The 24679-nt window shown below is 41.5% G+C and overlaps 2 protein-coding genes across 5 annotated transcripts in view; one reads left to right on the forward strand and one right to left on the reverse strand.

The window, feature by feature from the left end:
• Positions 1–6639: 6639 nt before the first annotated feature.
• On the reverse strand, positions 6640–17984 carry praf2 (PRA1 domain family, member 2). Its single transcript, XM_033616679.2, has 3 exons — positions 17781–17984; positions 10393–10610; positions 6640–9042 (listed from the first exon to the last, which is right to left on the reverse strand). Exons 1-3 carry the CDS (start codon positions 17957–17959, stop codon positions 8903–8905), a joined length of 537 nt encoding a protein of 178 aa, XP_033472570.1. The 5' UTR covers positions 17960–17984; the 3' UTR covers positions 6640–8902.
• A 5577-nt stretch (positions 17985–23561) lies between these two features.
• copz2 (COPI coat complex subunit zeta 2) overlaps positions 23562–24679 on the forward strand; it is a 28427-nt gene continuing 27309 nt past the window's right edge. For all 4 annotated transcript variants that reach the window (XR_013488072.1, XR_004502645.2, XM_033644845.2 and 1 more), the window contains exon 1: positions 23562–23711. Coding sequence is in view for 2 of the 4 variants with exons in the window: in XM_033644845.2 (XP_033500736.1) it covers positions 23694–23711 (18 nt within the window). In the remaining 2 variants the exon portion in view is untranslated. The remainder of the gene's footprint in view (positions 23712–24679) is intronic.

Raw genomic sequence — 24679 nt, forward strand, 5'->3', positions numbered from 1 at the left:
AATACAAAAAAGTAATTGCCAGTTAAGTGCAGTGTAGTGAAAGTATGAGGCAGCATTAAATGGAAATATTAATGTTAGGTATAAGTACCCTAAAACACACATTCATCCACACATACTTAATACATACACAGACTGCAAACAAAATATACTAAAATATATATAGAATGTAATGATGGCATGTTTGTCCATATCTGAAGTCTTGCTTTGTTCTTGTATTGAATATTTCTCTGTGACATTATCCTTCAGGACTTTCTTGAACAATCCTCAAATCTTTTTTTATATCAATGTTTTTTTCCTAAACTTCAAAGACCCTTCAGCTTGTCTGTCTAAGACATTGTTTCTGTGTTTTTCTCCTAAATTGGATACAACTGTAACATTCAATGTGCAGATAAAAATGTGCCAAGTTTTTCTTCTCACTCCTTAGGAAATATACCAAGTCAACATGACTTGTGACACAAAAGAAGACCATAGTCAACAATAAAAGAAACACAAACAGTTCCAAATATCTTTGAAATCTTTGGGTCTGTGTCAGCCTTGTGACTGACTGATGGGCGACCTGTCCAGATGTATGCACCCAGTGTCAGCTGGGATCCTCTCCAGCCCCCTGTGACCCTCTGAAGGATATGTGGATGTAGCTAATGGATGGATCAACACATTATGACAGCAATCACAAAGAATAAGTTGTCCATCATTTTCCAGAGTACAAAGAGCTTCTCCCCATTTATATAAGTCTTTCAATGCCTGATAGGAAACGTTCTACACTTTTAGTCCCTGCTCAGAGTCCAGACGACCTGTATTACATACTTTTATGTTCCTGTGTCCATCTGAGCTGAGTGGGCTTAGTTACTGCTAAAGCAGCTACATGACCTGCCCAGCATTTACATGACTCCACAATCAGCCCTCTTCGCCCCTTAGTCTGAAGTGGAAAATGCTAAATTAGCACTTACCTAGCTAGTGAAAAGTGTTAGATTAAAAGAGGGGCAGTCAAAGGTAAAGGTAAGGGTTATATCTCGTTTCCTATACGTCTTAGCATTTAATAAATTAAGTAAAAGATTTAAGCGTTTTATCACTACGTTTGGTCTCATATTTATTCATGACAACTTTGCGTTGTAGTAGGGTTCAAATAACTGCCACACTGGGGGGTTTGTCCTGCACTGGTGGTAGTAGGGTGTGTCATGCAGGCTTCAAATGGAATTTGGCTGCAGCTATACATGTCCCATCTGAACCTCTCCAAATATATAGTCAAGGGTATGAACATGTTTCCTTCAGGCAGAGTACCTCAACAGAGTAACTGACTCAACTGAGCAATGTTTCAAAACATATGGAAGTCCATTAATTCCAGGAAAAAAAATACTGAATGTCAGGAGTGACACGTGCTTATGATATCAAAACTACGAGTTACAGTTAGAATGATAACATAGTCAGAATTTTGACTCCCTAAGTCAATTAATAAGACAGCAAGTCCAAAAAATTGACCTGTTACAATGTGATTTTGTGACTTATGAAATTATGAGACTCACTATCTCATAATTTTGACATATTGTATAATTTAATTTGACTTAATATGCAAATTTTTTGACTAAATTTCCCTTCATTTTGACATAATAACTAATTATCCTCTAACTTGTTATGAAATGACAGGAGAGACAGAGAGCAGGAAGATATTATGGTACACACTGTTACAGGAAAATGATTTCTGTGCATGTTAGTTTATTGATGTGTATGTGTGTGTGAGGCTGAAAGAGAGCACCACCTGCTGTTAAGACGGTAACCCTTGCAATGTCCTCAAACCATCTCCCAGAGAGCGATCGAACATTCTGATATGTTATATCTGATCCAGCAGGTGGCTACTGTACTCAAACATGACCAGTCGGATCATTTCCATTCCCAGAGTTCCGGCATGTCGCAGTCTTCATTTAGCAGGAGGAAGTGGCTCAGGTGTCATTGTGTGACCTAAGTGACCTCAATCTGAACTCTAACCACTTATATCATAGAGGATCAGTGAGAACACCCTCCTACACAGCAGAATGTGTTGCTGGTGAGGAGGGGGATAGAGACCATAAACAAGTCATAGTGGTGAGCAAAAGTTTACTTAACTGTCGGACATGTGAGACCTGAACCTGCTCTTTTGATGAAGATCATGTGATGTGGTTGAATGCTCAGAAAAGCTAAAGTAAGTGGACCTTTGAGCCTGAATTATTTTATACTGTGATAATAGTATACGAACATCTTCATTAATATCAGACCAGCAGCTTTAGTAAAACAAGCTGAGGTGATCCAAGAACTGAATCTGAGGTCTGGGCTTCGACATTACAATAGATGGAACCTTTTGTACTCATTTTAACAAATGTGAAAACACACTTTATATATTATGTACAGTCACTACTTTTAAAAGTATTTAAAAGTAGAATTTATTGTTTTGCTGTGTGTCTGCCCATCCACTATTGATGTTTATATTAAAACCAATATAACAAATTCATTAAATTACATGAAATCCACTAACCCAAGTTTCATTTATTACAATTATACTGGGGTAACAGTACTGGCTATCTTTGAAAAACACTGAGTGGTGTCCTGATGGTGTTTTCTATACAGATGTCTACTATAGCCTACAACTTTTTATTTTTTACTCATCTCCTAAATTCAGGTAGCTGGACACTGCATCCCTGCTCTGTTTGTAGCCTAAAAAACAAGCAAAGTATGTGATTTTGTTTGAAAGTACAAACTGAGTGCAAAATATCTTAACGTAAAATTGTGACGGCCCCTCTACTTGATGTGCTTTGCCATTGGTCTGCTTCCCATCTCCAGGCTGCAGACCTGTTTGGAGGGTAAGCAGCATGGGACATACCTAGGCCCCGTCAGTGTGCCCCATCATGCAAAAAAGCCAAAGCAGCAGCCAATCCGATGGCCTCACACTCTGTTGTGGCTTGTTGTTCCTTTTCTTTGTTTTTACAGCACAATACCAATGCAGCACATGTTCGCTCATCCATCCACACCATATTGCACTATGATTCCAAATACCACAATATTCTGAATTTGGGGCTGTGTAAACAGCATATCCATTTGGATATTCAAGATATGCCTTTATCCAAATGCAACATTTTCTGAGTAAGACATGTGGGCTATACTGGTCTTAGCCGGATTTTAGGAGCATTCTTTGGAAACAGCACATTCTGAATATGGATTTAAAAATAGGTTTTTCCTCCAGAGTCAGAAGCTGAAATGGTGGTCACTGCTACTCTGCTAATAAGCTAGTTAGCTGTAGCAGGTGTTTAGTCGGGGGTATTTCACCATCATGATTGGATTTAGCCAGTGGCATGAGGTAGGATGCTATTATGATGGGACTTAGCGCACACTATTGTGCACATATTGTCTCTTCACATCAAACAGAAATGCAACATTGGACAACAACAACATATATATTACCCAGCAATCATCATTGCATCTTTAAATGACAAAAATGACCAAATAAGAAATTATTCATTCAATCCTTTTACAGTTTAGGTAGAATAAGCAAATAATTTTGTTATATATGCTACTTAGTATTTTACAAAAAACAAAACATGAAACAGATGGGTTTGCCCTTTTCAAGGGCATATATAGCAAATGGCACCTTTTTGAATTTAATTAGCATTACTCTTTGAACACAGGCATATTTCTAAGGTGACAATCACTCATAAGGATAAGGGCCCACTCTCCAATCAACACATTGTTGGAGGGCCCACTCTCTCTGCACTAATGCTTGCACTGTCTATATTTACAACCCTGGATTTAGCTACTGCTTTATTTAGCTATGTGGAATGGCAAACTGGATTTTCATGATTAAAATTAAAAATTTAATTTACAGATAACAGGAATAAATGTCTGTAATTTTAGTTTTATCTCCAGCTATGGCTGGCTATGACTATCTTGGCTTTCAATTGTTATAGCTCTCTTGCTTTAGCTGTGTATTTGACTGAAGGAATCTGGCAGAGCTGCAAATTGTACGCACCATTTCTATGGAAATTGTAGCGATGGATGGATGGATGGATGGATAGTCCATACACACTGCAGTACAGCATTGTTGTTTTATTTAAAAAAAATGTTTTCAATAAATGTAATTATCTGCTTTTGGCAAAAGAGTGAAAGACATGGTGTTGGTGAGTCATAATTCAAACACTAAGCTGAATGAAAGGCAACAATGAACATTCAGAATCATCAACATGAATTTACAGAGGTTAACATAGTAATTCAGTGAATCATTTTTGAATTACAAAGTTACAAAAGCATTTCTTTGTGCTAAGATTTAATTGTTTCTCCTGACTTGTGTTTTTTATGCAGGGCCAAGACAAACCATCAACAGCGGCTAGAGAGACATGTAACAAAAAGGTCACGTTTAAGCCCTGTAACAGCCATGTTCCCTGCTTTGCTCCGGATAACTTCTTCAGCTAAACATCTAAAACATAAATGGTACAAGGCAAATATCAAAACTATAATGGCACATACGCGATAAGAAAACCAAACCACTTTTTTAAGTTATTTGTTTCTGCAGAGTACTAATACTCACAGAGTTTTTCACTGTCTACAATATGATTTAACAACAAAAAATGCACACAGAAAAACAAAAGCTGGCACTCTCTGCATCTTCATAAATGCTTTGGACAGAAACGTGTTATAATGGAGGAAGCCTTCTTGCAGCCATTGGTCAGGAAGAATGAAAATAATACAAAGGGAAAACAGGATGCAGAGGGTTACCACATACAGGTGTTTAGAACACTGTCCCATGTCTTTATGGGTAAGGTAAAGTAATACAATGCATGGTTTCCACAACAGGCAGCTAGTGTACAATTTCAAATACCTTCACTCAACTTTTCATGTACAAAACGATTTGCTATAAAACTGCTGAAAAACCCCTTTCTACATAATAGTGTTTTCTAAATCAGTGGTTCCCAACTGGTAGGTCACAGTGCAAAAGTGGGTCGCGGGTCCATTCTGAATGGATCACAAGTGACTCACAAATGTGTAAAGTTTGCAAAAAAACGCACTTATTTTTGAAGTACAGTGAATTTGCAGCACAAGCTTTTATTTAGAAGAGCTGTTTCCTTTTGTAGAGTGAGTAAATGACAGACAGCTACCTCACAGAGACAGCAATCTAGCTCAACAACATGGCCAAACACAAGTATGACGCTGAATGTATTAAACTTTGTGGACCTTGAACTAATGACCCCCGGGCTGGACCAGTTGGGAGCCACTGTTCTAAATGTTCCTTAGCTCATAAGAACACAACTGTCCTACATCATGTCAACAAAGCAGGGAACCAACCATGGACCATATGGTAGACAATCTTTTTCATGTAAACACTGGTGTCTGAAGTGGGTTAATGGAAAGAAGATAAAGGTTTAAATCCTACCTTGATACTGGTTTAGTTTGTGGTGACTGCAGACTTTTCAGACACTCTTTATTTCAGATAAATAATAATTAATAAATAACAAAACTAAGAATCTTCAGACATGCTTGCACTGCTGTAAGGCTGTATTCAGGCACAGCGGTGCTTTGAGCTGAATGGTATTATCAGTTTGCTAACATGCTCACAATGACAGTGCTAACTGCTGACCATAAGCAGCTAATGTTCAGCATTTCTGCCATCTCTGTTTAGCTTCTTAGCATAAATGACCTGATGATTGTGCTGGAAATATTTTGCCAATCCATCTGGTGGATGCAGAAGTATTTAACTGGCTAATTGAAAGATGATTGCTCATTTCAGGAGGCTTCTTTCTCCAGGCACCATAAATGTTTACCAAAGTCTGTTCAATATCTGTGGAGATATTTCAGTTTGGACCAAAGTGGTGGGCTGACCGACCAACACTGCCAGAGCCACATCGCTAGCATGGCTAAAAACAGACAAAATTACAAACTTCAGTAACCACAAGTGTTGGTATGGCGACCAACAAACTGTATCGGTTAGTGGTAATTCATGGTAACAAGGATTGAAGTTGTAAAAGAATTAAGGGTAAAGTTATTCATTTGCTCCCTTAGAGCTTCTCCCAGTTGCCAGCACTGGAAGACCATTAGTGCACGGCTGTGATGGGCGACTCTGTGGGTGAAGCTTTTTATTCTGGATAACTACAGGCTTAGAAATGTGGGAACTGAAAGGATACATTTAAAGCTTCATATAGCTGCTCCTGTTGGTCCTGTATCAACTCTGTAATACTCAAAGAGTCTTAGATGGAAGCAGATGATTCGATTTGTTCTTCATTTAAGATCTTCCATTTCCTTCTTACTTTACTTCATTTAAGCATTTACGTTACTCTTTAATGCAACACAAAATAATGTACACACTAAATAAAAAAGGAATTCATTTGAAGTCAGTTAATGCAGGTCAGGTTATTTGTATGTGTGTACATGTCCAGCTGCTCTGCTAATTACGTCTTATCTAGTCATTGGATCACTGCAGTTTACAGATAGATCTTTCTTCAAATCAAATGAAAAGTCTTCCAGTGGGGTGAGTTACTTATTTCAAATGATGCTGCATGATTTTAGTGGAAAAATCCCATAAAAAAGATTCTTTCTGAATGAAAACATTGGAGGGAAGTAGCTAGAACACATATAAGTGCAGTGGTCTGTAGCCATAATAGACCTGTTAGACACTTTGGTGGGTACTTTGTTTTTTTTCTCTGTATTTACAGTATAGACATATTTACTTGCATGTCACACTGTAGTTTCCAGCCCAGTCTCCATTAGAAAATGTTGGCATTGTTTCTGCAAGCCTTTTAAAGGATAACTTCGGTATTTTTCAACCTGGGCCCTATTTCCCCATGTGTATGTGTGCGTATGATTCATAGGTACAACTCGTTCTAAAATTGTCGTGAGTGCCGCTCAGAGTGGCGCTGGTTGTCCCGGAGTACAGCTGAGAGTTTTACTGCATCGATTGAAAACAATGGTTCGTGTTTGTGCTTATCCGAATTGCAAGAACAGGATGTCGCGCAACACCCCGTACAGCTTTCATAGGCTGCCTTTGTCGGATGGCGAGATGCTGAAGTTGTGGCTAGTTGTGCTACAAATGGATGCTAACACTCCTGTCCAGACACTGTGCCTTGCAGACCATCAGGTCTGCAGTGCTCACTTCTCCCAAGATGACTACTGCCAGCCGAACAAGAGAAGACATCCAATCCTGAAACACCTCTTCCTCAAGAAAACGGCTGTCCCACGAGTAGAGAGAGCTACAGACACAGTGGAGCAAAGCTCTCGCGAGATGACGTCACACAGCCCAGAGGTAAGGGAAACACTTAGTATGCTATTTACAGAGATAGCACTGGCGATCTGAACCGGTCAGTGGCGGAAAAAAGCACTTTTAATGCGCAAACTCATACGGGACGCATTTGCCCCCGTTACCGTTTTAGCTCGTTTTGCGGCTCCCGGTTGCATCTGCCTCCCTCAATACTGAACCAATTTTAAAACAAGTTGTACCTATGAATCATACGCACACATACACATGGGGAAATAGGGCCCAGGTTGAAAAATACCGAAGTTATCCTTTAAATTTAGACGTTTCACAGCATTTCTAAAGTGATGTAGTACATGAGTTGTTCATGTCATTGGGAGGTGGAGGGTATGGTGGATTGCCTGTCATATGTTTTTTTTTTTTTTTTTTTTAGCAAATCGTTGCTGATTTTCCATCAGGTATAGTAGTGTGAAAAGCGTTTTTTTTTTTTTTTTTTTTTTAGAGACATTGCAGCTTTTACAGCAGGAAAAGGTCGGTATTTTAAGCCAAGACAAGATGTCTTCCTAACCATAAGTGTTTTTTGTGCCTAAACCTATCCACATATAAACCCCAGCATTGTTCAAATGAAAAATTTCAACGTATCCGCGACACAATAACATGCAAATGTAACGTATTCAGAAAGTGGTTTGCAGACAGTACAATGCCAACATTTTTTCTGGTGATTGGGTTGGTGGTTCCATATGTTGTGTTTCTCTTTACGCCTATTATAATGAGAGAATGAAAAAGCTTATTACTACTACAACAACTACCACATCCATGGTACAGTATCAATACTGGGGATGTCCTGTTGTGCATATGGAGTGTATGGAGGCCCTCCGAGGGTCTTGTCAAATTCCTATGAGAAAAGTGCTGTAATGTTACGAAAATAAAGTTGTAATTTTGATGGGAAAAACTAATTGTATTGTGAGAATAAAGGCAAACTTCCACAATACAATGCTTTTAGAGTAGAGTTGTAATTTTCAGAAAAAAAAGGTAGGCTAATAATAGTTCAAGAATTAAATTGCATTTTAACATAAAAAGTAAAAACATTACAAAATAATGCTGTATTTATTGGCAAAATTACAAGTATTTTCAAAATCTTTTGACCTTTTTTTTTGCATAATTAGAATGTTATTTACACCAACGCTCCACAGGCATTGAGATGGAGTGCAGATCAATGTTTAGATAACAATGCGTCAGTACGCATCACCAAGACACAAAAGGAGTACAAGCCAATGTGTAGATACACAATAAATCTACCATATCATGGCTCAAGCAAATACGGCCACATGGCTACTGCACACTGACAGTGTGTAGTGTGAACACAGAAATGTATCTTGTACAAAGAAAACAATGTGTGCTTAAAGTGCAAAATCAGAACAGGGATGATTCCTTCATTTGTTTGTTATGATGATTTCAATGCTTTACATCTGTTCTATCACCACTGGACCACAGACGAGGTCTCTTCCTTCATTGTAGACTTCCAATTAATTCATTTTAACAAACCAAACCTGCCATTGTGTTCCTGACTCTTCCTTTATCCCTGCAGCAATTCCCTCCTTCTCCCCACCATTTCACACCCACTTCACCTCCATTTCTCTTGTCATTTACCTCAGATGGCACCCAAATGATCCCCCACCCCTGCACATCTCCTCTTTCTCTCTAGGATCCAGCCTCCTGTTCCTGTCCAAGGGCCTCTAACAGGAGTCCCATGGGTGTCCTCTTCAGACCAATGCTCTCCAGTTTGTTCTCCAGCTTGTTCTTCAGGCTGCGCAGCCTTACCGATGCATGGACCAGAACCACTGTGAAGGAGCAACAGAGACACAGAGGGATGAAAGAGCCTTTATTTACCTCAAATACAGTAAGAACCAGGCCTTAATGTGAAACAAGTTCATATTAGAGACAGGACTTTCTTAAGTGCCTCCCCCACAAAGCAACTACAAACAGATTCAAAATGACTACAAAGAGACACAAAGCAACTACAAAAGACTCAAAATGACTACAAAGAATCAAAAACTATCTACAAAAAGACTTAAATGACTACAAAGAGATACAAACTAACTACAAAAAGACACAAAGGGATGACAGACAGACAATGAAACCACAGAAGACTCAAAATGCCCAGAAAGAGACACAAACTAACTTCAAAGACAAAAAGCAAATACAAAGAGACTCAAAATTACTACAAAAGGGGGCAAAACAACTACAGCTATGGAAAAAACAAAACACAGAAAACAACAAAGCAACACAAAACCACAGCAAGATGCGCAATGTCTTCAAAGGGACACAAAACAACAAATAGAAGCTAACCACTATAAAGTCTGTTTTGTTTCTATGAGGTGAGGTGGTGTTGCTTTCTGCATGTCATTGCCCAGGGACCTTTAATCTCATAATCTACCCATGCTAAAAGAATACTGTTGTCATTCTCCAATTATTTCCAGTCTCTTCCACTTTGCTGTTCCACTGATGATAGCTTTACAGTGATGAAAAAAAAACTGCAAAGCTAAGACTGGAAATGATTAGCAGATGACCACTATGGATAAACGTAGTGCTTTGGAAATGCAATGCTGAATTTACCATGTAAGGTGAGGTAAGGTAAAGTTGATCAGGAAAATCCATCATCATTGATCCTAATTTGATCATGCTACTCTTACTATTATTTGAAATTTTATAAAAATGCATTGCCTCACTGTGCATAATGCACCACGGTGCACTTTTCATGGCACATAATAGATTTCTTACCATAAAAGGAAAGAAATGAATAAACACTTGTCCTGCACTTTGTGCACACAACATACATCTTCAAGCTTTTCATTGCACAGAATGCAATGCATGTTGGTGCCAGCAGAAGTCTCAACGGTGTATTTCTCAAAGCTGGGGCAAATAAAAACAAAACGTTCTGCATGGCTGGATACATAGCACTACAGAGAGGTTAAAAAATATGTCTTTGTGGCATAGATGAACTGACTATTCACCTACATGTAAAATATGACTGTAATTATATGTAATTTTTGTGGAGATGACAATCTGCATCAGCATGTCTTATGTGCTATTTTGGCTTGTGCCCCAAACTAGTGTCTTCAGGCAAGAGGGTTAACTTTATTTCATAATTTGGTGTGATTTTCATGCGTGTGTGTTTGTGTCTGTCTTACACAGTACAGGGAAGGCTATCCCAAACAGGAACACAGCCACACTTCCCAGCACTGATATGAAGAGGTAACTTGCAGAAAGTATGGCAAACACAGAGATTGATGGGTGGTTTCTGCGGAAGCGACGAACGGGAGCTTGGTTCTCTGCAACCCAAACAAAGCCCAGGAATAACACGGTGACCACCATCGCCCCGAGACACAACTGGAAGGGCTGGAAATACCTGAGAGAAAGGACAGTATGGATGGACAGAAGAGACCAACAAACAAGAAGGGTTGGAAAAAGCTGGTGACATAATTGCAGTGACTTGACGTAGATGGCAGAGGAATTGTCAACCAATCCTGTGTGCAGATCCAAACTGATAAAGAATGTATCTTCTCACAAGTACTGTGTGTAGTACTGTGTGTGTATCAAAAAGGCGGCAAACTATGGGGCTGAAAAATGAAATCAATGTGTAGATGTCAAAAACTGCAGTTCCTTGAATGGCCACTTGAGGCTGGCTCCAAGAGCAAGTCAATCCTCAGTCTCCCATGTTAAAATGCCCAACTTTACAGCAGAAATAAACATGTTTACAGCCTGGCACAAAAACCGTTTTGGTCTTTTTAGCTAATGTTCCTGTTAATGACAAATGTACGGGTGGTAAAGTTGCTACCGCAGCAACAGCGTTTCTTAGATAACATAACAATGATGTAACTCCAGATTCACAGAGTGTAGCTGTAGCTTTTGCTATTTCTGTGTGTTTTCAGTTCATGAAAGTTAATTGGAACATTTTGGTTGCCTAAAAAAGTCTTGTTGTACTAAAAGGAGTCCGATATTATGTTTTTCCATTAAGTACATTTTCTAAAATGGTTTTAAGCTGGAAAAAAATAGCATTAGGTTTTTCACAGTTAACCATAGCTGTAAATTTACCATTCTGACCAAGCTAGCAGCTAGCATTAGAGTTATGTCCACCAAATATGGTTAGTTTACTTCTTGCTCCCAAAATCCAAGATGACGAATGCCAATATACCAAACTTGAGGCTTCAAACAGATGTCCATGAACCAATAGGTGATATCACAGTGGTTTTGGCCATATTTACACAGTCTACGTTAAAAACACATAAATGGGCCTATTTCATAAACTTGTACACAGCTTTACAAACAAGACCTGTCTTCATGCTCTCTGCTGTGCTAAACCCATGGCCCACACAGACACTGGATATTGGCAAAGTGGGACTTCCACTCTTTTAAAGCAAAAACTCTGCTCTAATTTGATGACAGCAAAGACATTTGTTTGGGAGATCCAGAAATACCTTTCCAGTGGACCCCTGCCGTGTGACTGCTGTGGCAACTGCTTCCTCCTCCATACACTGCTGCCTCTGATGCCACAGCTTTATATTTGGCTTCATTTGGCGTCAGCTGATTGTCTGATCCCAACATTAAATCGTAAAGGTAGTTTTCTGGTATCTTGGTGTCAGCTGCTCCCTATCTAACAGGAAGAAGTCCCAGAGTTGGAGACTTTGACTGTCCTAAAAGGTGGGCCTACAAAAAAGGAGGAAGTACAACTTGTAGTCCAAAACAGGTTCCACAAGATGACACTTTGTTTTATTTTTTATAGTAGCTGTAAGCAGAGACTTTATTTTAAGGATTTTAATGTCATTCATATACATATACTCCCCACACTAAACCATAGGAGTCAGGTTAAAATCTGAGGAGTTACCCCTTAAAATTAAACTATATTTAGGAGCTGTTTGCTTTATTTCCGGATTTATTTCCCTTTTCAGTTCTGTGTCTGCAATTTTAGTTGCTTCCTCTTAGCTGCATGCTGCTTACAGTCTGGCACCTGGCTGCTACCTTTTTATAAAGTCCCGACTTCATCTGCACGCTGTGCCCTGAAACACCATGAACACAGCAAAATATGAAGAAAATAAGAGCATGAGTATTACAACGGTCCAGAAGCACTTTTAGATTAGTTCAGTTAAGCTCAGTTTGAGTAATAGATAAGGAATAGGAAATAACCTTGCCCCCGCCCAGCTAGGTTTCTCTTTTTTCTCACTTTGATTTAGTTTATTATCTTCATGCCAAATATATTTGTATGTATACTTGTCTGTAACGCATGTTGCGTGTCTAAATAGTGATGCCGTAGTTCTGTCGGCGTTTATGTAGTTGCAGCCTTTTCTTTGATCTGTGCGCGAGCTCTTTGATGTGTGTATGCCTGCGTGAGTGTCAGGACACGTTGGAGTGAGTGAGAGAGTGGAGCCGTGTCTGTTGGTGAAAGCCGGTGTTGCCATCCATTGGTCGTTGAAGAAGATGTGAAGTGGATTTTCGGGACTGTTCCTGCCTGGTGTGCAGATCAACGCCGGCTGAGAGTCGTAGAGCTAAGCTAGCTAGCCTTCGTCGCACCCCCCCCCCCCATCTTCAGTTTCACCTGCTCCCCCTCTACACGTGGGACTTTCATCTTTCCTGGACATCATCGCTGCACGAGCTCCAACCCCTGGGCATCTGGTACCATAGCATAGGATTAGCATAGGGACTTAGCATAGTTAGCTTAGGCCACTTAGTATAGGGTTTAGTTAGAATAATATTGTGTATTGTATTTCATGTGTGTCTATTCATCTAGCTTCTATTAAAGGTACAGTTTGTTATTTCTTTATCCCTGTGTCCCTCCCCCAGTTATTTAGTAGAGTGTCCACCTTTCCAAATTACATATAATATTATACATAGAGGTATGCCGGTGGCTTTACATCGCCGTTTCTAATTAGTTTGTAGGTTTAGCAGTCATAATATTCAGTTTAGTGAGTCAAAGTAAGTATACAGTCCTTTCAGTTTAATTTAATTTCATCATTGTAGCGTGAGCTGTAACAATGAGTCTGTACATTGTTTTTAGTAAAATTCTTCAAATTATACCTTTAAAGATTTACGTCTTCAGTAGGAACCAATGAGCTTGGAGCTGGGAGCCAGACGGACAACCACAAGGTTGGATTTGGGCTGTGTCTGAAATCCCTCATTCACTGTCTAACAGTGGGGGCGGAGGGAATAAACCAATACAACATAGTATTGCAATATTTTTTGTGTGGCAATGTCATATCGTCACACAGTGCCAAGTATCCATTTTTTTATCACGTAAATTACTAATATGACGAATACAAATGAAACTTCAGGTAGCCTACTAGAATAATAGTTCAATAGTAGTAATAATAGTTCAATTACATTTCCAGTCCACTGGATACAGTCTGCTGCTGCAAAAAATGGCTGCAGTGAGATGAACAGACTGAAAACTATATCTTATTAGGTAAAACAGATAACATTTTCCTTTGGGAACATGATTTACAGTTGAGAAGAGGTAATGAATCACATTATATGGTGATTATTTTATCGCAATACTCAGCATATCACAACATATCTACAATCGGAATAATATTGTATTGTGACTTAAGTATTGTGAGGATATCATATCCTGGATCATTCCCACCCCGATCTAACAGCAGTGGGGGACAGTAACTAAGTACTTTTCCTCAAGTACTTTATTGAAGTACAATTTTAAGGTACTTGTACTTCTACTTGGGTGTTTTCATTCTCTGCTACTATATATTTACTTAGCAACATCTCAGTGGGAAAATCTATTTGACAAATAAATGATGTTGTATCATTATGGATTAAGATAAGGCATTATTGATCCCTTGGTAATATTCATAATATACCCAGCAGTATATACTGTGTACACCAAAATATGAGCTTTACCTTTATCAGTTGCAACATTAAAGTGATGAACACATTAATGCATTATTATGAAATGGGTCATTCTGCGTAATAAGTACCTTTACTTTTGGTACATTAAAGCTACAGTTGGTAACATTTATGAAAAAAACTTTGTGTCATATTTGCTGAAACTATCACTATATGTCCTTACAGGAGTGCAAAAGAAAGATGAATCACATCTCTCCTCCTCTTCCTACTGCTTCTATTAGCATTTGAATCCACCACAGTGCGCTGAAAACAACCAATCAGAGCCGAGGAGTCTAACAATGCTTTCAGTCATGTCAGTCACTGTTGGACGCTGATGAAGGCTTAAGCCTGATTTATGGTCCTGCGTTAAATCAACGACGTCGCTATGTCGTAGGGTACGTGGCTACGCAGGAGGCTCGCCGTAGTCCCCGGCGTAGCCTGATGTGCACCTTCCAAAAAATGTAACTACACGTCGAGGCGACGCAGACCCAGCACAGACCGAGAGGGCTGTGATTGGTTTGCTTGGTAGCAACGCATTTCCGGTTCCGTATTTCTAGATTGCGCCATCCCCGCCATCTTTAAACATCTTCTGTTGCGATGTAGATGTTGCAGTATTAACATACTTTCTTCGACATCCAACAACTCCAACTCCAGCAAGATTCTCTCTCTCGGTCGCCATTGTTCACTGTGACTGGAAAAGCCGGAAGCTAAACAAAGAATCAACTAGAAACGACGATAACCATTCATGAAAGGATCGCAGCCCCCTACCGCTCTGGCAGTGAATTGCACCGCGATGAAATGGAGTGACAGAGAAGTTCGAAGGGTTCACGACGGCGTCACAGCAACGACGTAGGTACGTCGTTGATTTAACGCAGGACCATAAATCAGGCATTACGGCTGAAACGCGTCCGTTGTTTTTTGCTCTGCTGCCTAGATTAAAAGATCTTTAAAAGGACAGTTGTGAGTGTAGGCCTCCTTTGATATTTTTTAGTTTTTATTTTTTTAATTTGTGGCCGGGCACCTCATTCATTTTTTCTATTTGAGTGTGGTCACGTGTTTGCTCTTTTATGTCAGTCACTGCTCACATGGGGCCCAACTGTCAAACTAGGCAGCGCTGATCAAATATGAATCAAGATTCTGGCAGTGCATTGCCTATTTCTCACTCAGATGTTCTCAGAAAGATGTAGGCCCTAAGCACAGGCGCATCCTCCAACAGTGACATTGTGCTGGCTGCAGGGTTATCAGCTGGAAGCCACCCTGATGTTTCGCTCCTTTAACCCCAGAACATCTCTAGGTGGTGGAGCAGCAGCAGGGACGTCTCCCTACCGCCTCCTGCAACCAGCCAGTGCAGTTTATCTGAAAAATAAAAAAGGTTGTGACCTGGCCACCGCTGAAGTACCAAGAACCCAGCAGCCTGACCAACTTTCTCATTTTAAAGGGCCAGTGTGTAAAATGGGTTGAAAACCATTGAAAACAGTAACATCAGTGGTCAAATTCTAGATTGCAGGGCTCACTCGCTCACCCCTCCCGTCAGGTAAATGACGGTGGCCTCGTAGGACCAAAAGCCTTGCGCAGACACAAGTTTTTCAGGAGTAGGTCTATCTAGCTACGAGGTGAATATTTATTTAGAAATCTAAACCATGTTGTGATATTGTAATGAATCACTCACGAGCAGGAGACCAGAGTAGCGTTCGGGAAAAAGGCCAGTTTATTTGAGATCTCCAAAAACTCTGTTAACACTCCAGGGGGTAAAAGACTCCGTCCCAAACTCTGACTCTTCTAGCGTAACACACACACTTCATACCCACATACTCACTTACAGTACCCAGCGGGGCAGCCCTCCCCTCTCTGCTCCACCAATCTCCAGCCCGCACACTGACTGACAGCTTACCACACTCACCAGTAAATGTTCTGTTATAATGTCAATGTTCTTTGAGTTAATGGCATGTTTGGGATTGAATGAGTATAGGTAGGGGGCGGGGTGCAAGTGTGACGGGGACGAGGGCTGTGTGAGTGTGCGTGCTGGTGTGTGTATGAGTGAGCTGGAGGAGAGAGCAGCAGTGCACAGTTGGAGTTACAGCTAAATTCTTGTTTGTTGGTTGTTTTGGCGTAGTTACGACCAACAGTAACCTGCACTGTTCAGTAATAAACGGTGGTTTTAGCTGTACTGAATCCAATCAGCAGGGTACACAGGACTAACGTTACTGCTATCCTATTGTCTGTTATTGACATATGACTAAAATTTTCAGTACGTCCGCAGAGGGAGGGATACACCGGTGAGCAGGCACAGACGTAGCCTGTAAATAAAACTCAGCTGTTTATTTAGCCTAGCAATATCTCCGGACTATAGTAGCTGCAATGGACGACTTTGAACGCGATTTTGAAGAGTTTCTTGTAGCAAACACAGACCCAGAGCCATACCTGTTTGAGCCGGAGCATACAGATGAGGAACTTGGATGCTGAGCGGGCGAGAAGAGAGGCTGAATCCTCCGCTCCCATTTTGCTGCATAGAATGGGATTCGGTGCTACCATCGTTGGGGAGATATATCATCAGGAGGAAAAGCGCCGCAGAGAGTGCATCACAAGGAGTTGCGTCTTCTTTTCCTCACAGATGACGGTTCGGGTTCATTCTCTCCTGTTGCGTGGTAAGTGTGGTCCATTCGCAAACTTTATAACTAAAAAAACTTTTCACTACTCTCTATCGACGAACTATTAACACTCTCTGCTGTTTCCTCCTCCTTCTTCCTTCCTTCCGCTGTCTTCGTTGGTTTATTTATACACGCGAAACGTGTTCTCTGGCTGGCTGGATTGTCCGCTGGGGCTGCCTTACATACATGGCAGCGCAAGATGGCGACCTCTCTAAAGCAAGGCCCTTGCTATATATATATATATATATATATATATATATATATATATATATATACACATATATATAAAAGCATAATTATAAGGCTACGAAAACCAAACGAATTCTATTTTATAGCTATTATACACTTACATAAACATATTAATGGGTAGAATATTCAGATTCAGATTTGACAATAAACCATTCCAAATATTACACACTGGCCCTTTAAAGCTTAACAGTACACTAAAATGTTTGTGAAAACACCTGAGGTGAGAAATAGGTAATGCGGTATCAGAAAGTTACCAGTTTGACAGACTGACCACAGCTCATGGAGCAATTGCCATGACTGACAGCTGCTTAAGGGACTCCTCACCTCTGATTGGTTGTTTTCCATCATTACTACCTTTACTCAAGTCAAACATCTGAACAGCCTACTTCTTCCACCACTGTCTATAGAGGAGCGTGTGAAACATAAGCTGTGTCACAGGACTGTCTTTTGCATCTATATGAAATGTGACGTATTGTATGGTGAAATCATTAGCAGACAGTGTTGTGCATTCAATGAACACCAGTTTTTGTTTCGGTATGGGAATTTCTGAGGGCTCTATAGGCTTATAAAGCATCGATTTTTACATCCAATAAGGTGAAGTCTGCTCTGTAATGTGTCTGTGTGCACACGACGCCGGGGCACACGGCTCATTCTTGCTGCTGTTGGAAAAAAATCACATCCTGAGTTCCCAGTGATTACTCCTGACTTCCAGTATGTTCGTTACTGAGAGAGAGAGAGAGAGAGAGAGAGAGAGAGAGAGAGAGTGACCACGTCAGAATAATGAAACTTACCCCACTATGAGCAGGATACCCACAGCGGACAGGAGATAATTGCTCTGGTAGTACAGCAGGTTGTTGATGATGCGGTTGTTCCAGCGGTCCAGATCGCGCACGTCGGGCACCGCGAACCGGGCCGAGCTCAGGAGAAAATCCTCCAGGCTCCGGAGGGGTGGCGGCTGTACGGCTGCCATCTTTCTTAAACGATAGTAAACACGATTTCCCAGAATGCAACACGGGGAAAGGGGGCGGACGCAAGGGTTGTGTGTGTGTGTGTGTCACTCCCTCAGTTTCTAGCGAGGCGCGTGCCCGAGCATCGAGAACGCGCGTTCGGTCCCGCAGTAATGGGGGAACATGAAATATTGGTTCCAATAGCCTATCTGTGATTACAACTCATTCATAACGTGTTTGGGTAGCTTGTCTTATTCATATACAAATCTAAAATAGGACTGATGTATGAATGATAGCTTACAGTTACATATAGCCTATACTCTTCTGTAGCCTATATTCAGTGTTATTATAGCCTACATATATGTCCGTGTGTGTGTGTGTGTGTGTGTATATGCACCCGTGTGTGTATATGTATATATGTATTTAAACCCATATGCTACTGTTTTATTGTAATTAATTTTTTTTATTTTTTGTGATGTTATCCATCCATTTTCATCAAGCAAAACACCACAGATGCTCTCCGGCTCCTCCTGGGGACCACAAGGCGTTCTCAGGCCACACAAGATATACACTGCTCAAAAAAATAAAGGGAACACTAAAATAACACATCCCAGATCTGAATGAATGAAAAATTCTTATTAAATACTTTGTTCTTTACATAGTTGAATGTGCTGACAACAAAATCACACAAAAATTATCAATGGAAATCAAATTTATTAACCCATGGAGGTCTGGATTTGGAGTCACACTCAAAATTAAAGTGGAAAAACACACTACAGGCTGATCCAACTTTGATGTAATGTCCTTAAAACAAGTCAAAATGAGGCTCAGTAGTGTGTGTGGCCTCCACGTGCCTGTATGACCTCCCTACAACGCCTGGGCATGCTCCTGATGAGGTGGCGGATGGTCTCCTGAGGGATCTCCTGCCAGACCTGGACTAAAGCATCTGCCAACTCCTGGACAGTCTGTGGTGCAACATGGCGTTGGTGGATGGAGCAAGACATGATGTCCCAGATGTGCTCAATTGGATTCAGGTCTGGGGAACGGGCGGGCCAGTCCATAGCATCAATGCCTTCATCTTGCAGGAACTGCTGACACACTCCAGCCACATGAGGTCTAGCATTGTCTTGCATTAGGAGGAACCCAGGGCCAACCGCACCAGCATATGGTCTCACAATGGGTCTGAGGATCTCATCTCGGTACCTAATGCCAGTCAGGCTACCTCTGGCGAGCACATGGAGGGCTGTGCGGCCCCCCAAAGAAATGCCACTCCACACCATTACTGACCCACTGCCAAACCGGTCATGCTGGAGGATGTTGCAGGCAGCAGAACGTTCTCCGCGGCGTCTCCAGACTCTGTCACGTCTGTCACATGTGCTCAGTGTGAACCTGCTTTCATTTGTGAAGAGCACAGGGCGCCAGTGGCGAATTTGCCAATCTTGGTGTTCTCTGGCAAATGCCAAACGTCCTGCACGGTGTTGGGCTGTAAGCACAACCTCCACCTGTGGACGTCGGGCCCTCATACCACCCTCATGGAGTCTGTTTCTGACCGTTTGAGCAGACACATGCACATTTGTGGCCTGCTGGAGGTCATTTTGCAGGGCTCTGGCAGTGCTCCTCCTGTTCCTCCTTGCACAAAGGCGGAGGTAGCAGTCCTGCTGCTGGGTTGTTGCCCTCCTACGGCCTCCTCCATGTCTCCTGATGTACTGGCATGTCTCCTGGTAGCGCCTCCATGCTCTGGACACTACGCTGACAGACACAGCAAACCTTCTTGCCACAGCTCGCATTGATGTGCCATCCTGGATGAGCTGCACTACCTGAGCCACTTGTGTGGGTTGTAGACTCCGTCTCATGCTACAACTAGAGTGAAAGCACCGCCAGCATTCAAAAGTGACCAAAACATCAGCCAGAAAGCATAGGAAATGAGAAGTGGTCTGTGGTCACCACCTGCAGAACCACTCCTTTATTGGGGGTGTCTTGCTAATTGCCTATAATTTCCACCTGTTGTCTATTCCATTTGCACAACAGCATGTGAAATTGATTGTCAATCAGTGTTGCTTCTTAAGTGGACAGTTTGATTTCACAGAAGTGTGATTGACTTGGAGTTACATTGTGTTGTTTAAGTGTTCCCTTTATTTTTTTGAGCAGTGTATAATCCCTCCAGTATGTTCTGGGTCTGCCCTGGGGCCTCCTACCAGTGGGACGTGCCTGCAGCACCTCTAACAGGGGGCCTCCAGGGGGCGTCTTAGTCAGATGCCCCAACCATTGCAACTGACCCCTTTCAAAGTGAAGGAGCAGCGGCTCTTCTCCGAGCTCCCTCTGGATGCCTATGTCTAAAGTTGAGCCCAGTCCCAGGCTACATGTATTCATGATCTCGTTCTTTCGGTCACTACCCCAGAGCTCATGACCATGGGTTGGGACGTAGATGGATCAGTAAATGGAAAGCTTCACCTTCCGGCTCAGCTCCCTCTTCACTACAATGGTGTGGCACAGTGCCTGAATCACTGCAGACACTGCACCAAACCGCCAATCCATCTCATGCTCCATTTTACCCTCACTCATGAATAAGGCCCTGAGATACTTGAACTCCTTCACTTGAGGCAGTAACTCTCCCCCAATCACTATTTGTGTTAGTATTAGTATTATTTTGTGTCTACATGTTAAATCCATGAAAAAAAAACCTTGGGTAAAAATATTTTAAGAGAAAGCTTGCTATAAAGACTTGTGGCGAGAATCGAGAGGCTAGAGAACACCATTCATCTGCATCATGGAAATAGGAGCCAGTTTTATATGCAGCTTGCTCCATATTAAGGGCACTTTCCCATCACTTTCCTTGGTTTGGTTCATATAGTCTGGTGTGAAATCCATCAGTTGAATGCTGACAGTATAGCTGGACCAAGACCACCCGTGCTAGTCTCTGTCCAGTTTCACTGGTGTCCGACTGTTGATTGTGGTGTGAAAGCAGACCAGCCACAAGATTGTGTGAGAGGAGTGTGATTTTAGCATTAAATCCACCTGATTAACTGTCACAGAGTATGCAACCTTTCAAGTAATTTATACAAGCAATGTATATCAATGATAATGACGCTGATAGTCTCTCACTTGTTAGTGTAAGTGACTAAAACTAAAAAGAAATAAGAGTTGGATAAATTGCTAAAATTTCCCTTCAAGCAGGATGCTTCCTTGCTGCTGTAATATCCCAGCAGAAGTTCCAAATAAGTCATTTGTCAATCCAATACCAAATGGATACAGACTCTGTTTGAGCCAGGTGCTCCCTGATTGGTGGAAATGGCCCTCTGTTATGACCTGATGGCAAAATGAACCCTAAAAACAATGTATGAGAGGAGGTTTTCTGCCAAAGCTTGCTTCCCCATCAATGTGCATAACCAAGACTGTCATCTGTTGCGATGCTTAACTTTAATCCAACTCTACCTTAACGTCAACCGCTAATCTCTGGGATGTCTTGACCTTGACCTAGCCAAACTCCTAACCCAAACCACAGCCCTGTGTCAGAAGAAAATGTTGGCACATTTTTGCAAACCGTGAATACCATACGTTTGCATGTTTCATGTGGTGTTAACCAATACCAAAGACTCCTGACTCCACTTGAACTTGATTCTCTTGACTTGAAAATACTAGATACCTTCCCTCAAGCCCTAAGATTAAAATGTATGCTATTTAAAAAGTGTGCCGTGAACCAATTCATTTCCCTTCATTTTCTGAATTAGAGAGAGCATACCAAAGATTTATTTAGGCTATATTATGTAGGTTACTGTAGGCAAATACTGCTATACATTATACAATACAAATGTGCAATAAATGGAAGCTACTATTATGTACATAAATTACACATGTGGCACAATACACATTATACCCAAACGTCTCATAGGCTATGTAACAAATACATTTAATAAAGACATTAATGTTAATTGAATATGCCTACAAGCTGGGTACTGCTGGAGTATGGCAACACCACTTGGACAAATCACACACAGAACTGCAGTACGCTGTAAGGGAGCGATCACACCGAGATGAAACACTAGAAACGCGATGCCAGGAAAACCATTGTTTTCCTATGATATGGTGCGTCTGACCGGCATTCAAGCGTCTTTTTAGACGGGCGTTTTTCCGGCATCTTTTTTTTGGGATTTTTCCTACTTGGGCATTGACAAGATGGGAGAAACGGAGCGTAATGGTGCCGGAAGTAGGAAATAAATTGCAATCACAGTTGTAAACAAACAATATCTCATTTATTTATGCAAAAGAAAAATAAGCATAAGCTTTTTATTCCACTATTAAAAGTGACTGTTGACCATAGGTTGATTTCTATGCGGTTGATAATTACTCTATTTTTTCGAATTTCACGTTCATTTCTATATAACGTTATATCAGCTCTTTCAATAGTACACTACTCAACTCATCTCAGTTCAGTTGGTACAGTGACTTTGCAGGAAGATATTGCTAGGTCTTCTGCTAGATGTCTTCGCAAACAGCTCTCGCTGACAGCACTCTAGCTAGCCGCCCGCATCTGGCCAGGTCCGTCAACGATGGAACCTTGCGACGTTGTTCTGGGGGTGGGGAATGTGTTGGGGAAACGCTCCGTTAAAATAGGAAAAATAGGTTGTGCACCCGGCCTAAGCACTTCCAGTGTTTCAAGCGTCTTTGAAGCGTATGCGTCTCTAGCGTCTCATTTCTGTGTGATCACCCCTTTATAGTAGAAGTGGTGGTAATAGAAATCAGTTTATTAGGTTTATTTATGATAATGATTACATATGCTGATGAGCATTTTTGACAGTGGTGCGTGGTTGCCTGTCGTATAGGGTCGCAATTTTTAAATTTATATATATTATGTATAATCTGTATTCAGTGTATGAGGGGATGTACCAAGATGGGATGTGTACCCCCCCCCCCCCCCCAAACAATATATTTAGGCCTATTATAATTACTGCCTTGCTGCCTGTCTTGACTTGGGACTGAAAGGGATAGTTTGATTTTTTTTTGAAGTGGTGTTCAACTTATCCATAATTGCAAAAAGCAGTTCATTTTCTAAACTTAGCATTCCCTGAAACAGATATTGATTTTTTTCCTTCCTTTTTTAGGTGAGCCCGTTTTCAGGAGGCTTGACTATGTAGGCCTACTGTTGCCAACCCCTCCACAGCAGTACATTGCGCAGCTTCCATGTCGGTTTCCAGCCTGCTTTTCCAAACTGGGAGCATACCAACTGACATCTATTGCATGTAATACACTGTCCATTGATAAGTACTCCATGCAACCCCACTTCAAAAAATCCAAACTATCCCTTTAACAAAGACTCGAGACTCGTCACTTCCTAAAACAATGAATTGGTCCCACCTCTGCAACGGGCTAATAATAGTGTGCTCTATCAGGTTTGGCTATAGAGACAATTAATAGTTGTAGTTTAGTCGTTTTTATGGAATTTGTTGAAATATGAAAATAGAGAATATCATAGCCTCATTGTAAAATCATGAACATAACGGTGAATTGAAAAATCACAGCAGCCTCGGAAGGAGAAGACTTTTATTTTGAAAGAGCCAGCGAGCGAAAGGATAAGACTGTCGGGAGCGCGCTCTGCTGTAGACTGTCCGGTTGGCTGCTGCGGGAACGGGCGCGCGCCCGGGCGGCTCCGTAAAAAAAAAAAAAAAAAAAAAAGAAAAAAAAAGAAAGCGGTGATCTCGGTGTGACAGCTCAGAGCTGTCCACGTCAACACACCGAGCGAGCACGGCGGCGGCGGCAGCGATGGACTCCACGTCTCTGGTGAGCCTCTCCGCCGTTACAGCGGGTTCCGAGCCGACACCATGAGTTTGGGGTTCGAGGGGTTTTATTTGCTCGGCAGTTTGTGTAGTATTTTATACTCTGTATATTAGTGCGCGAGACATTTGTTGCATTATGGCAGTTTCGGTGGTGGGCATTACCGGAGAGGGAGGTGGGGGCAGGAACGGGGCTTGTCTGCAGATTGTTCATTAACCAGGAACAGGTTTGATTTCTTCTTTAATTCATGAATGTGTGCGTGATCCGGACTGTGGCCGTCACGTTCTGTGATGTGGACGCGCAGGCCTGATCTGGTCACAGTGTTTCACATGCAGCCAGCGCGTCTGTAACACAGCTTTTTTTCTTTCTATGTGTGTAAAAATAGTCCAGATTGTGTGTGCTGTTTACAGCGCGACAACTTGTTAGGGTGTTAACTTAACTCCATTACAATAGACTGGGTGAGCCACAGCTGTTATCCACTTATCCACACAGAGTCCAGTGCAGAGCGCAACAGGACACAACTCTAAGCCACGGCTTCAGTTCTGCACGATCACTTCACTGTCTGCAGTATATCACACACGAGGAGAAGTAAAAGCAGCTCTGTGGGTTTAAATGTCTGCTTGTGTTGAGCATATGTGCACGGATCGGTTGACGTGTAGAGTAGAGTAGGTGCCACGTCCACTGTTCTCTCTCTCTCTCTCTCTCTCTCTCTCTCTCTCTCTCTCTCTCTCTCTCACTCTTTACTCTCCATCTTCTCTCTCATTTACTCCAACGCTTTGTGCCAATGTCTGTCTCTTTCTGTTCACTCTCTCTCAGTACTGCAGTACATTTACTCAAGTAATGTACTTGAAGTATTTTAACTGACTACCGCCATTTAATTCCACTCTATTACTGAGGTAAATATTGTACTCTAAGGGACTGTTCGTTATTTATTAGGGGGGAGGGGTTGTGTCAAAAGGGGGTGGCATGTCCAA

Source organism: Epinephelus lanceolatus, chromosome 18 (genome assembly GCF_041903045.1).
Source record: "Epinephelus lanceolatus isolate andai-2023 chromosome 18, ASM4190304v1, whole genome shotgun sequence".
Lineage (NCBI taxonomy): Eukaryota > Metazoa > Chordata > Actinopteri > Perciformes > Serranidae > Epinephelus > Epinephelus lanceolatus.

Bases quoted from the DNA above. Each gene is read 5' to 3' on its own strand.
- praf2 (XM_033616679.2), bottom strand. From the start codon at position 17,959: ATGGCAGCCGTACAGCCGCCACCCCTCCGGAGCCTGGAGGATTTTCTC. The intron at 10,611-17,780 runs GTAAGTTTCATT...CCTTTCTCTCAG, and splicing joins GGTATCCTGCTCATAGTGGG to GTATTTCCAGCCCTTCCAGT. The intron at 9,043-10,392 runs GTAAGACAGACA...GCTCCTTCACAG, and splicing joins GATAGCCTTCCCTGTACTGT to TGGTTCTGGTCCATGCATCG.